Below are 15,505 nucleotides of genomic sequence, written 5' to 3'. Positions count from 1 at the left end.
AATAATAATAATAATAATAATAATAATAATAATAATAATAATAATAATAATAATAATAATAATAATAATAATATAATAATAATTAATATCAATTTATAAATTTAATTAATTAATTTTTCAATTTTTATTTATTTGATTTATTTTATTTATTTATTTATTTATTTATTTATTTATTTATTTATTTATTATTTTTTAAATTTATTTATATATTCATTTATTTGTTTTTTTTTGTTTCTTTAGTTATTTATCCATTTATTTATTTATCTTTTAAACTTTAAATTGTCATGTGGATATAATTGTTTCCATTAATTTCATGATTTTGTAGACTGGTTTGGAAATGTTGACCTGTAAAAATTCATGACATCTGAAACAATGTAAAATCATAATTTATCAGAGACTTATGTATGCTTATTATCGTTGTTGCTTTCATGATTATTTTTGTCATTAATATTTCATTGTACTGTGAACCTTGTACATTTATGATTCATTCTATCATGGCCAATTTTCACTTACCAGTATTCTATCGAGAAGTAAATTCTGGCCTCCACACTTGTTTTATAGACTATTCGAAAGCTTTTGATTGTGTTAATCATGAGAAACTATGGGAAACTCTCCTGGAGATGAACTTTGATCCTAGAATTAGAAACCTGTAAGATCCCTCTATGAGAACCAACAATCAGCGGTACAACTAGAAAGCGGAACAACAGAATGGTTCAAAGTTACAAAAGGAGTAAGACAGGGATGTATTCTATCACCCCATTTGTTCAGCATTTACACTGAAGGTATAATGCGAGATGTGGAAAACGATGTCAGGAGAAGTAATTACAACGAACCTAAAATGCAAGGTCTACCCATAAAAGATCTGAGGTACGCAGACGACACTGCACTATTGTCCACAACACCGGGGGGACTAGAGAATCTAATAACATCTGTAAAGGAACATAGCGAGACCAAAGGCCTTAAGCTGAATATAAAGAAGACCAAAATCATGAATACTGACAAATGCAAAACAGATGCCATCATAAAAATCAATGGAGAAGAAATAGAAAGAGTAAAGAATTTTGAATATCTTGGAGCCAGGATTGAGTACAACGGGAAATCGGCCCCAGAGATCAGGAGGAGACTAGCAATGGCAAGATCAAAGCTTGAAAAGATGAATAATATCTGGAAAGGGCAGTGCATTCAAACAAAAATCAAAATCCTCAAAAGTGTTGTTTTCCCAACTGCAACATATGGATGCGAAGCATGGACTATCAGCAAAGCAGAGAGCACAAAGATCACAGCTTTTGAAATGGCATGCTACAGAAAAATACTCAGAATATCATGGACTGAAAAACAAACAAAGAAGTCCTGAGAGGGATCGGAATAAAATCACCAATTCTTCTTCAAACTGTAAAGAAATTGAAACTAAACTATTTTGGCCACACGACTCGCCACGAATCATTAGAAAAGCACATTCTGCAGACAAGGGTAGACGGCAAGAGAGGAAGAGGTAGACCAACAAGAAGCTGGTAACAAGATATATGTGAATGGCTGGGAATGACAGCAACTCAAGCAAGTAGACTGGCGGAAAACCGTAATCTGTTTCGCAAGAAAGTTCGGGAAGCAACGTCCTACGCAGGATCAGCTGACTAGATGATGAGTATTCTATGATAGTATTTTTCGATTTTACATTGCCGTATTGATACATTTTTGCTGACATTCAAAGTTGTGTAAAACTGTCTGTGAATGATACAATGCAAGCTATATGAGATTCTGTAATTATAAACTATTGTACAGGGCATTTAAAGGATAATTCCTATTAAGCCTTTAGTAAGATAAGATAAGATACGATAATCATTTGGTATTTTATATACCAACTTGACAATAAGAAGCACCACAATTACTGAGATGATTCCACTTCCGCTTTCCGATATCCATATCGCTGTATCATTCTGTTTTGGTTCGTGGTTTCCTCTTACATTGCCGCCCGGTATTGAAAGCATTTGTCCTGTTTTTCTTTTTTATAAAAGCTGATAACAATTGAAATTTAATCGAATATGGCAGCTCTGTTTGGGAATAACTCCGGATCTCGTAGTCAGAGTAAGAACCTCATAGAATTTAAGGCTGGCAAAATGCACATGCAGGGGAAAATGGTGCATCCAGACAAAAGGAAAGGCCTCGTCTATGTTTACCAATCAGAAGATTCTTTGATGCATTTCTGTTGGAAGGATCGTTCTTCGGGAAATGTTGAAGATGTGAGTTATGCTATAAATCAAAATGTTAATATTTAAAAAAAACTGAAGATCGTATTTGACTGGCACTGATTGTAGTTGTAGATTGTTGACCCAATTACAACATAAAAAAATTATAAAGAAAGTCATCTCACTCATTCATTGACATTGGCGCAAGGGAAGTACTCTCACTCTCACACTCATATCATTGTGAAATATTCTTTATTGAACCGTTAAACATGTCCTTGATTTTGGAAAAAAAATGTTCTTGATTTTGGAACTGGACTGGAGCCACACCGACTCCGCCTACACTACATGCCTCTACTTTTTTTTTTTCTCTGGAAGTGGAAGCCTTAAAAAAAAAAAAATATTTTATTCCTTTTTTACTTCTACTTAAACTAGCCACACCCACTTAGTTTATATTGTCTTCGGGACCTTCCATAAGCTACTACATCCCAAGTATTCTTGTTCTGGTAGGGGGTTTGGGAGGGGGGGAAACTTTTATTTTTTTTGTCTCCCCCCTCCCAAACCCCCTACACTCCTACACCAGAACTTCTAGAAGTAGAAGAGGGTTTGGGAGGGGGGAGACTTAAAAAAAAAAGTCCCCCCCCCCCCTCCCAAACCCCCTCTATAACATCGGAAGAATACTTGGGATGTAGTAGCTTATGGAAGTGGAATTGGAAGGTCTCCCGTTAGACATCTGATTCATTTTTTCTTCTGGCTTCTGGCTCGGACTAGGAACTTGGTGATATTGAATAGGGACAGATACTGATGTGTGAAATTTTAAAAAAATTAATAGAATATCTTTTTCGTGTTAAAATGATTGCTCTAGTTTTCATGAAGTGTTTTTGTTTGTTAGACTTCATTTTGGTAAGAGAAAGGATAGTACTACAATATTTCATAATCTTGGGCTTCGGGTAGTGGGGTGATATATTGATCAACTATTGCGAGTGGTCGTATTATAGTTATAAAGTTAAAATTATATCATTATCATTGCCTAATGAATGAGTATTGAATTTTAAAATTTATAATTTTTTTCAGTTTTACCCAGGCCCGTAAATCTTCCGTCTATTGTCGGATTTCCGACAGTACGATTTTGCTCTATAAGTGCTAAAAAAAAGATAAAAGATAATATTAAAAATAAAATTCGTAACGTCAAAGAACAGAACCAATAAAAAATGAAAATAAAAAGACTTTTATTTCGTTCCTCGAAAAAATTAGATTTTATTCCGTTTCAAATGCCGACTTAAAAAGACAAAACAAAAAAAACTTTTTATTTGTCGCATCAAAGACAAAACAAAACAAAAGCTATAATATTATCATGTCACCTACACGCTCCGCTAGCCGTGGATGTATTCACTGCCTGCCTACTGTGCCACAGCCAGCAAGAGAGGTCGCGAAGTTGCGCGAGTCGTCTTCACACACACACACACCTAGTCAGTAAATAACGCACACACACAAGTGTGTCGAACCGAACCGGAAGGTATCTCTCTATTTTGCTACCGACACACATGCATATCTCCGGTTCTTATTTCTCAGTCTCTATATTTTTTTGGTTCCGTCCAGATGTAAGACGGAAATAAATAATGCGAAATGATTATTTTTCTTCAAAATATATATTCTTCTTCGAAAGCTCTCGCAACACCTCTTCTTATTCTTCTTCTTATTATTCTTCTTCTTCTTATTATTCTTCTTCTTTTTCGTTGTCTTCTTCTTCTTCTTCATCTTCTTCTTCTTCTTCTTCTTCTTCTTCTTCTTCTTCTTCTTCTTCTTCTTCTTCTTCTTTCTTCTTCTTCTTCTTCTTCTTCTATAAGAATTAATCCAAATAAACGAAAGAATCAGCGTAAACATTTAACACAAACAGGTGCGAAGATACACATCCTTCAAAAGGGTAGGAATTGTTCTCTTCCTTTCATTTTACAACTAACTCAGACCTGGGCCCTCAAATAATTGGGATTTTTGTTGTTGTTTTTTTTTGTTTTTTTTTTTTGGTACCATAAAATAAGGACCTCATTATAAATAAGTAGGGGAAAGTGGCATGATTTGACTAGTCAATTGATGTGTCAGTGTCATATCTGTGTTGTGTCCATATTTTTGTCCTGTTGTGTCTATTTTCGCGTGTTCAAAATGTTCCGACAATTTTTTCACCAACCTTTTTACAGGCCTGTTTACCTTCGTCATCACATATTTTTGCAATTTTCCTTTAGGATTTGATCATCTTTCCTGATGATGTTGAATTCAAGCATGTCAGCCAGTGTACAACGGGTCGTGTTTATGTCCTCAAGTTTAAATCCTCATCTCGGAAGTTTTTCTTTTGGCTACAGGTATTTTCTTTTTCTTTGAACATTTGCAGTGAATCCAATTTTACAAAAAAGAAATTGTAACAAAACAAAAAGTATTTTGTCTTTCTACTTTCGAGAGGTCATTATGAAAATGTATGTGAACTTTGACAAACTCAAAACAACAAAGTTTTCAAAAGGACTTTAGATTGTAAGTCTAAGGAGATGGTCGAAAGATAGATCTAGAGTTTACTTGCCATCAGATTTAAGATCATTGTGATAAATTGACAAAATAATGCGTTTTGAGATGTATTCATGGATCATGTTATTATTAATTTATTAACTGTTTGTCAAGGTAAATGAAAAGAAAAACAAAAACAAACACCAACCTCAACCTAATTTGTTTGTCCTATTATCCAGGAACCAAAGACTGATAAAGATGAAGATAACTGCAAGAAAGTGAATGACTACCTGAACAACCCCCCAACTCCTGGGTCATCCAGAGGCACTGGAGGTGCAGGGGGTTTGTTGCCCACCGACTTGTCAAACTTAGGTAATTGGGTGGGGTTCCTGACATCCCATAGTGGACAGGGAGGTACTTTCTGTGTCTTCTTTCCCCTTCTATCTGTTTTCCAATTTGCTTTCTGTCTTTGTCTTGGCATGAGATTAGTTGGTTTTGCCCTGGGCCTGGCCGTAGGGCTTGGCTGGGAGGGAAACATTCAAATGCATAGTTATTGTTATGGGAGATGATATTTTTTTCCCTTGTAAATCATCTCTCTGTTATGTATTGCTATATTTGTTATTTTGAATGTATAATGTGTAATCATTTGAGTGTATTCCTCTTAGTGGAATCTTATGCTGGTGTCTGGGTTAGACTTTTAGGTAATCTCAAACTAAGTACACTGATTATGTGCTCTTGGAATCTACATCTGTTCTCTATATGCAACAATTCCCTTTTGTCTTACTCTTTCCTCAATTCTAAAATCTTTTCACTATCCAATTTTCTTCTTTTTACTGGCACTGATATGACCTAAATGTGTTGCAAGCACCGTAAAACGCTTACAATTAAAAACAAGAAAATAAAAACAAACTTAGGTAATTTCAAATTAATGGACATTTTTTGGTTTGAATTAATTATAGTTAATTGCATTTGTTGGAGTGCTTATCAACAGTTTGTTACTATGTCACTCCAAACCATTAGCAATATATATATATTTATAGGAACAATGCATTTTTTCCCCAGAAAGGATTACAGCAGTAGTCATTTAGATGCCTGTGATTGGTTTGGTTTGTTTTGCTTGATTTTTGTTGGGTTTTTTTTTTTACCAAAGGAGTAGGGTTTTGGAATTTAATCCCAATTTAAGTTAGAATAAGGGAAAATACATGGGTAAATCATGAGGTTGTAGACTAGAATTGCGGCTATGTGGTATGACACTTGCTTTCAAATAGGAAGGTCCTGGGTTCAAGCCTCGATCGGTGCATAGTTGAGTCCTTGGAAAAGGCTCTTTACCCACATTCTATCACTGTTCTCAGGTGTAAAATGAGTACCTGGCATTAACAGCATTGTCTGTGTCTGAAAAATATGTAATATCGCCTAACAGGCGTCATGTTACTTGTTGCTGTTGGTAGGGACCCCCTGTAAAGCGCTTGAGCATGTTTAGTGGATATTGCCCTATCTTCTTCTTCTTCTTCTAGGTTCCATGCCTGGTCCAGGCTTCAGATACTGCATGAATTATCTCTCTCCATTCCTCCCTGTCTCTTGCTTTTTCAAACAGCTCTTGGATTGTTAGGTTGGTGAAGCCCTTCAGTTGGTCTATGAGTGTTTTTCTTTGTCTCCCCCGGGCGCGTTTACCAGGTATTTTTCCACAACTTGCCAGGTATTCATTCTTATCTTTCCTTACTATGTGTCCGAAAAAGGATAGTTGTCGATCCGCTATTAAGGGCATTAGTTTCCTTTGTTGGTATGTTTGTTTTAGCACTTCTTCGTTCGTTTTGTGTGCAGTATACAATATTCTCTGCATCCTTCTCAAGCACCACATTTCAAAAGCTTCAGTGTTCTTTTGTGTTTCTGCATTTGTAGTCCAGCTTTCGCATCCGTATAACAAGATTGGCCACACGTAGCACTTCAAGACTCGGAATCTAATCCCGAACGACATCTGTTTTTCAAAATGTTTCCCAGGTCCATGAAGGCCTGTTTGGCTTGAGTTATTCTTGCTCGTATGTCTCGGTTACATCTTCCATCTGTTGTCACTATTGAACCTAGGTATTTAAAACTTTCTACGTTGGTAAGTTGCTCGCCGTGAATCGTTATATTGCAGGTGTTGTTGTTTTCGGGGTTTTTCTGTATTACCATGCATTCCGTTTTGGTGATATTCACTTCCATTCTCTTGGCTTCACTATCTACTACCACTTTGTCAACAATCTTTTGAAGTTGGATTTCTGATGTTGCAATGAGTACCGTATCGTCTGCGTATCTTATATTATTTATGTTGTGACCTCCTACTTTTATTCCCTCCATATTAGTTATGCCCCTCATGATTGTTTCTTGGTATAGATTGCCCTATATAAAAGCTCAATTATTTATTTATTATTTTTTTTAAAGAATTCCATCTCCATAAAAAGATGCCAAACATATAGTCCATATTTATTTATTTTTTAAAATTTACTCTTTGGGGTCAAGATTTCTGAAGAGAAAATGATGTGATCTTTAATCTTTTTACAGGTGACCAAGACCTTCAAAATATCCTTGGTGGAATGACACAACAACAATTGATGCAGCTCTTAGGTAAGTCTACCTCTGCCTACTATGATAAATTCAGTTGTTTGCATAGTGCTTTATTTTATATTTCTTTCATTTCTTTCTTTTCTATTTATCTATGGTTTTTTGTTTTTCTTTTTTTCTAACTTGGAAAAGTGGCACAATTATTTTTTTTATTGTTTTTTCTTGGTCAAAGCAGTTGGTGCCAATTCTTATGTGTTTTCTGTCTTAAAACTTCTTCACCGTTGTCATTGTAATTTTGATATTATTTGTTTATTAACCATTTTTGTATTAAACACTGCCTCTTGCATTAAATCCATTTCCAATTACATTTGTACTCTTCAGGTGGAATGGGGATGGGAGGTGCTGGAGGAACAGGTAGTCCTAGTGCCCTAGGTGCCATGATTGGAGCCAGACCTGGAAGTGCTCAATCTACTGTCTCAGAACCGTAAGTCTGTCTACTGATACTTACGCCTCTCCTATTTATGATATGATGTGTCTTCATTAGTCATTTCTTGAAATGGGGATCATGTTTCTAGTTACACTTTTAGTTCTACATGCATTCCTTTCATTTATCATTGATTGGTGTAAAGTGAAGCTGAAAGTGGAAGACAAAAGCTATGAACCAATTTTTTAATATGCACACTAAAAATTCTCAAGGCTATTTTATTAGTCTCCTTAAATATTAAATCCAGCTTGAATTCTAATCAATTCTAGCAATCTGTTTAACTAAGTTTCCACCCTGGTGGTATGAAGTTACATTGTAAATGAGAAACACTTAAAAGATAATCAAGGGTTTGTGTGTGTGTGTGTAAAACAGTCAGGCGAGTTGCGATACATTTTATAGTGCTCATTCTCCCTTTTATTCTCATAAGCCTTTATATGGGGAAAATGATGTCAATACTAGTGCGGGGCGGTCCTTGGCAAGCTTAAGGACCAGGGTCCTACGGTCCTTGGGAAATGAAGACCTTTTCGACATTGAACATTCCTGAGAGACTGTTGGAAATTCGAACCGGTTTGACCTTTGAGAGCGTGGGATCGTTCATTCTTGAACCGTTAAAGACCGCTACACGATGAAAACCGTGGCCTACAGGAGTAAAACACACGGAGTAGTCACACTCATTTCAAATTGTAACCTAATTAGAGAAGAGGGGTGATGCCTTCTTTATTTGCTCACCGTACTTCATTGTTACTTCGATAATTTAATAAAATTTGAAATTTATCCCCATTAACGGAGATAATGGCATCGCCCAAGGCGTTGATCGAGTTGTTCGTGGCGTTGATACACACACGCAACTCCTACCCCCCCCCCCCCCCCCCACACACACACACATTAGAGGGCAGCGAGCATTGAAGAGTAAGAGAGAGACGTGAAGTTATAATAAGAGGGGGTGGATGAGGTGATAAGAGGGTCGATGGTGACTTTTCACCAGATCTAACAAACTCAGCTACCCATTCATTGCTGAGTAGACAGGGATTCAGAAAAAAATTGACTGCACCCGGGATGGTTCTCTGGCCCTTTGCGTATAAAGAGAGTGCTCTATCAACTGAGCTATCGGGTCCCCAAATATTCTATTGGACTTTTTTAAAATTCAGACGTTATAACTGGGTTTTTTGGAAGGAAGAAACTAATGAAACTCATATTATTTGATTAGTAAAAACACCAAACGAAATTTTAATATTATTGTATTATTTTAAATGACAACACTGCGATAGAAAGGAGTGGTGACAAGAGATGGACAAAAGAAAACAAAAAATCGGATTTGCTACTTGCTAGGTTCGACACACACACACACACACACACACACACACACACACACACACACACAAACACACACATCTTTTGTAGTCACATACATTTCAAACAATAACCCATTAGAGAAGAGGGGTCATGCCTTCACCATAGATCATTGTCATTGCGATCATTATGGTGTAGTAAATTTTGAAATTTACCCCGTATAATGGAATCGTCCAAGGCGTGCGCCTCCTGTTCCCCCCATCTCACACACGAAAGGGCGGTTTGCAGAGTGGAGGTTGGTGGTCGTCTGCCTGTATGGTCGTCTGTGTCGTTTAGTGTATGGCAAAGGGGGTGGGTGCGATTAATTAAGTGGGATGGGTGGTGATTGGTGGAAGATAGGCAACCGAAGCAACGAATCGCTGGGAAGTAGTAGGCTATGGCGCGAGACCTTAGGACCGTGGTCCTTGCAAGGACCGCCCCGCACTAGTTGAAAGGTGATAAGAAGTGAGGACCGGCGCCGGTCTTCCCCTCTGGGACCGGTCTTCGGTTCACAGCTAAAAGACTGTCGGACCGCGGTCCAGACCGGTCTTCAGCGCGGCACTAGTCAATACTCTTTTATCCCATTCAGTCCACTCAGAACTCAATCATCATCTGGAACTAGAGCCACATCAGGGGAAAATACTCCATCCCAGCCACGCCCTGCTACAGCTGCTGCTTTGCCTTCCCAGACAGGGGAGACTACTACTACCTCTTCAGGAACAGCAGCAACTACCACAACAACCAGTACCAGTGGTGCATCTCAGATACAGCTCAGTGACTTGCAAAACATCTTGTCTAACATGAGTGGTAAGAATTATTGCAGGATCTTATAGATCGCACAAGTGCAATGCCCTCCCTTAATTTCCAAATATAGGTTTGGTGTCCCTTGGTTGTCATTAAAGCTGGTGCCAGTCTGTCAGGAAATTTACCACTTAACCCATGTTGTAGATTAAAGCTTTTACTCTTTGTTTTAGATTTAAGTTCGGCTAGCAATGAAAGTTGGTTTTCAGATGTGTCACTTACACAGAGTTATACAGTATATATATAGAGAGAGATATTTTTATGAGCCACGTTTGGCCAAATACAGGGTTATCCACCCAGATTCAGATTTTTATAACTAAGTTTTTGAAAATATTTTCATTTTTATGAAAAGTGGAATGTGATATATACTAACTTTCCTATATCAATTCTTAAGCCTTTTAAAATGATAATTCATTGAAATTAAGTTAGAAATTGTCCTTTTTGGGGGTTCATACAGATTTTTTTCTTGAATTTTATTATTTTTTTCTAAAGATTTTTTGTTTGTTACCTTTGGCAGGTCAGGGTAAATTCCCAATGCTTAGTGTCATTTTATTTTCACCTTTGGTTCCTCAAATTTCCTAAGATCATTGTTAGCTTCCAATGGGTAATAATCCCATGATGTGAAATTTAATGTTTTGAATTGATTTTTGATCAATTGAGTCAGCGTTTTGTTTCTTTGTGCCTCCTTTAATTTTAATTATTAACAAAATCACAGTCACATTTATTTTATGTTTTTAATAATCACACATTTTCTTACCCATAATAATGATTTTTAAAAATGTTTAGAATTATAAATTCTTTGAAATGATACTATCGAAATTCATTTATCTATAATTTATTTTATTTCAGTACCTGCTGATGGGACAGGAAGAGAAGGTAAGGCTAATTTTTCAGGCATGTTTTTAAAAAAGATTGTTGTTTGAATGTTAGTTTTTTACTGTTTGCTATAGAATATGGTTGGTGTCATACTCTTTCAGTTCTTCTTCTTCTTTTCCGAATTAATCGACACATCCATTGTAAACGAGTATTGCTGTCAATAATTATAATGACTCTAACACATTGAGACTGAGACAACTTTCCAAGTTGAGTATATTGCAACTTGATACGGGGTCCTTGATGCTGCTAAATAATTAAATTGAATACGGAAATGTAACCTACAGATGGATGGTGTTATAGGGGAAGAAAAAAACAAAACAGGCTTTGTTTACATAGATGGCGGATTGCGTTGTAACAAGTTATAAGGCCCAATTAGGGATATTATAATCTTTAAATAAAGTCCGCTGATTTTAATGGTATAAGTTTTTCACCAATAACTTAAACTCAAGAGAGAGGCTGTTCAAAGAGAACTCATTTTTGATGATTTGTGAAGAAACATTCACCTGTTTACAGCAGTAGTTTGGGATACTTAATGAAAGAAAAGGAGACCGTTTGAGAAAAACTTGTAACTAGTAAGTAGTTCTAACTTATTATACAATATATCTCACTATTATTCGATAAATTTTATTTGTTATTCAAGCTGTTGACCTAGCAAAGGCACTGAGCCCTGAGACCATGATTCCCATTCTAGCCAATGCTGAGGTTCAAGAGCGCTTGATCCCTTTTCTACCTCAAGGAGAATCACTGCCCAAGACTGAAGAAGAGTTACGACAGACTGTGCAGTCACCACAATTCCAGCAAGTGAGTTTAATCAATCTTACATCATACCTGTTTTTTCCCACTTCCCAAAGTCTGAATCTTTTAGAAACTTTGTTTTTCATTCATTCATGGGGTCCCTATTTATAAGTATTATTTATACAATTTTGTGACAGAGACACCCCAGCATTTCTAAAATTTGCCTTCAAACACTTTTCTTTGTTCTAAATATGTTTTTGTGTGTTTATTTTTATTTTCTGAATAGTGTATCCGGTGACTATAAATGTTTTTTGTATTTTATCTTCTACTACTCCAGGCTTTGACCTCATTCAGTTCTGCCTTGCAATCTGGACAATTGGGGCCATTAATGGGACAGTTCGGGTTTGGCCAGGATGTGGCCAATGCTGCAGCCCAGGGAGGTGAGTTTTTCTTTCTTTCTTTCTTTTTTTTTTTTTTTTGTCTGTTTTTTTGGGTTTTTTGTTTGTTTTGTTATTTATCACAACAATTTTTTGGGTAGTTAATCAAGTTGTATTATTAGCCCTACAGCTTACCACTGGATGAAAAAGATTATTCAGATAATCCAGTATAGTTATTAAAATAATATAGGATTAATCCCTGGGATACATGCATGCCTTACTTACTTTATTGGACGATACAAGAATCTGGGGTTTGATTCAACTTGCTGACTATGCCAGTCTGGATTGTCTCTCTATAAAGCTTAAGGTTAATTAAAATGAAATATTTTATTGGTAACGGCCAATCAGTGAATTGTTTAGGAATTAACTTCACTTCCTGTAAAAAAGCACATTTATTGGGTGATCTGTAATGTTATTACAGAGGATTATCAGATTGTTAATCTATATATTTTTTTAAATTTATTTATTTAACACGATGTTTCTTCTCATTTTGTGTTTCATCTGTTTGCAGATATGGAAGCATTTGTCAAAGCGATGCAGGAGGCAACCAAAAAGAAGGATGATGGCAAAGGTGGAGAAGGAGGAAGTGGCATGGAGCATTAGTCTGGTCCAGGCCTTACGAACAACCCAGGCAGTAATTCGACTGTCAAAAGAATTGTAGATTTGTATTCTCTAAAGACCCAATGTGTTATGGTTAATCAATATGACTTGTTTAAAAATGAAAATACTGTTCAATTTAATTCTATGTTTGAGCTTCTTGCAGTTTTAAAACTGGTTGGGGGAATGTGTAGTAGTGATGTTCATAGTGACAATAACACTTGGGAGTTGATGCTTCCCAAAGAGTTTGAAATTGATTTGGAAAATTCGGAAGACAACAAAAAACTCTCAAACAACAAATCTATTATCAGCCCGAGCAAAGTGAAACAGCTGGAAAGTAATGGGCATGGAGAGAATAGGAAATGTGATGAAGATGCTTGTGGTTCCAGTATTGGGAAAGCAATATTAAAAAATGAGCAAGCAACCTTCTTGAATAAAATTATGACTGATCTTTTGCATGATATTGACACAAGCTCATCAAACAAAGAAAGTTTTGGTTTAAGAAAGAAAACTGAAGAGGTTGTAAAAAGTAAGAAAATATGTTTGGCTGAATTAACGGAAGCTTTTTCTAATGACAAAAGAAAACCCAGAGCAAATGATCTTTTGAGCAATTGCAATGGCAGATTTAAAAAGGCAATGGGCAGGAACAGTATTTACAATAAATCTGAACCATTAGAATCTTTAAAAGAGCCTGTAAAAATGAATGGTGAAATGGGTTCTTCTACTGGAAAGCTTTGTATCGGCGATAAGTTGCAGAAGTTTGCTCAAGAGGGAGAGAGAGCTGAGGATCAAGATAAAAGCGTTGATAATATTGTCTTTACTCGTGTGCCTGAAAATGATTGGAGAGAATCCAGTCAGAAAGAGAGGGGAATATTTGGCCTCACTGAGAACAGATGTCAGGTGTGTAATCATGTAATTAGCCAGGACTTCGATGGCGTTGATAGCTGTTGTGGTGATAGTTTGGAATGTCATGCAACTGGTAGCCAAACTGATGTGGCTGATCTCTCAGACATCTCTGATGATAGATCTATGGAACTTGATGCTGACCAAGGGAATACCATACCATCATCTGGAATTGCAGATGGATCATGTCTAAGGAGACGAAATGTTGCATATCCACAGCCTCGAGCAGTGAAGAATGAAGCAGAAACAGGTGATAATGTTGCAGTTGAAAGAATGGGAATGGTTTCTGATGGAAGTAATGGAGTTAATATTTGGGTTCATCGCAACTCACATGGTAACGAATCTGAGTTCTGCAGAAGAGAGAGTTTTAGTAGTGTCCAGTTTCGTTTGGATTACGAGGTTAATATGGATGACATCATGATAGTTGTAGCCAATGTCTTCCGTGTGTTTCTTTGGCTGTCCCTAGGGGTTATCATTGCTAACTTCACAGATTAGAGATGGTAATAAAATCATTCAGTATTTCTATACTTCCTCCAACAGGCTACGCCCACGTTATCAAAAAAAAGTTTACTTTGTTGAGAATCTACTCTTTACTGCTTTACAATTTATTTAGATTATCAATTTTATTCTCATGGGCATGACTGTGGATGCTATGTAGAGCTTATTGTTTAACAAATTGGTTTGAATCTATATTGATTGTCTTGTTTTGTTGACATAAGAAATAGTTTGTCTGTATTCACTGTCTTATTTCATTGGTATAAGAAAGCTTCATTTTTTCATTGAATGAAATTCGCAATAATATTTCTGTACCAGCCATGGCTACCTATTACTTCTTATCTGAACATTCAGAAAGACCTGCCTTATATTGCTTAGTCCTTGGTATTTTGATACCATTTATCAATAAAATATATTTACCCATACTTTTGTTTATTTTCAATTGTTGATATTTTATTTTTTCAAAAAAGGAAATGAAACGTGAATCTGAAATAAAAAATGTGTTTATATCATTTAAAAATTTTTTTTGATTTTGCGGAAATTTTTTTTTTTTAATCTTTTATGTTTGAAATGAATGATCTATGGCTTATACAAATATGTTTATCAGAGTGTGTGCTATGTTTTCAATTGTGTTCTATTAATAGTCAATTGCTTTGAACGTTTAGCAAGCATTGGTTATATGATCAATAAAGGTTTGATTCAATATTTGTGTTGTTGATTCAATGATCAAATATTAAGGGGAGGGGCGACACCTGAAATATCGATTTTTGGGTCAAAATATATAAATTTCAGTTTTTTATTTATTATCAAAGAACAATCATTTTTTCACATATTTTCAGCACTGAGATGGTGATTTGGATAATATAAAGTTTGTAAATCGTCTTTCATAAACATGGAAGTCGACATGAAAATACCAAACTTTTCAATTTTTTGTGAGAATTCAACTGAAAATAATAGGACTGAAAAGCATTATAATACATATCGATGTTGTAAATTTTGATATCGATAGTTTAGTCTACTCTTTGCCCGTCTAGTTGACAAGGTTTCAGTCTCATAAATATCAGAATATGGGCAGGGGAGGAGTTTAGAAACTGTTAGTCGCGAACAAAGATTGTGTGTCAAACAGCTGATAAGAGGTCAAGTTGTCAGGTAAATACAACGTGATCACGAATGGTGCGATCTGATTGGCTGACCTTGTTCTCGACCTCTGACTCCGCGCCAGGGATTGGATGTTGAGTCAGGGTGAAAGTTCGCCTCTCTTACTATTATATTTTACTACGATTTGTTTACATTTCGATTGATCAGTTGTTTTATCAAATTTTGACACGTATTCACGTTAATTATCTCTAAATATTTCCAATTTTTACTGGATTATTATAAATATACCTAAAGTGACAAAAAAATCCAAACATTGGCAACAGTTATTTGCTACAAAAGCCAAGAAAGCAAGAAAGTTATGATGTCTCGTGGTTGACCCGTGACCACAAATCTTTGATTGGAATTTGGTGTGTGATAGTAGTATTATGATAAAGCGATTCCAAGCAATGCCACAGCGGAAAGAAATGAAATGGGCTATTCTTGCTGGTCTTTACCACGGTTATTACACCAATGACTTCCCTCAACATAGGTATTGT

At 35.9% G+C, this 15,505-nt stretch overlaps 1 protein-coding gene across 1 annotated transcript; it reads left to right on the top strand.

Moving 5' to 3' along the window:
- Positions 1 to 1,892: 1,892 nt before the first annotated feature.
- LOC144968513 (proteasomal ubiquitin receptor ADRM1-B-like) lies at positions 1,893 to 14,574 on the top strand. The gene is made up of 10 exons (XM_078906967.1): positions 1,893 to 2,237; positions 4,421 to 4,537; positions 4,913 to 5,045; positions 7,215 to 7,277; positions 7,596 to 7,698; positions 9,617 to 9,834; positions 10,678 to 10,704; positions 11,345 to 11,505; positions 11,777 to 11,879; positions 12,388 to 14,574. The coding sequence occupies exons 1-10, from the start codon at positions 2,040 to 2,042 to the stop codon at positions 12,477 to 12,479; spliced, it is 1,215 nt and encodes a 404-aa protein (XP_078763093.1). The 5' UTR covers positions 1,893 to 2,039; the 3' UTR covers positions 12,480 to 14,574.
- Positions 14,575 to 15,505: the final 931 nt, after the last annotated feature.

The sequence above is a fragment of the Berghia stephanieae genome, chromosome 3 (assembly GCF_034508935.2).
Source record: "Berghia stephanieae isolate SIO BIC M18660-M18661 chromosome 3, UCSD_Bste_1.3, whole genome shotgun sequence".
Lineage (NCBI taxonomy): Eukaryota > Metazoa > Mollusca > Gastropoda > Nudibranchia > Aeolidiidae > Berghia > Berghia stephanieae.
This window is presented reverse-complemented; position numbering and strand designations above follow the sequence as displayed.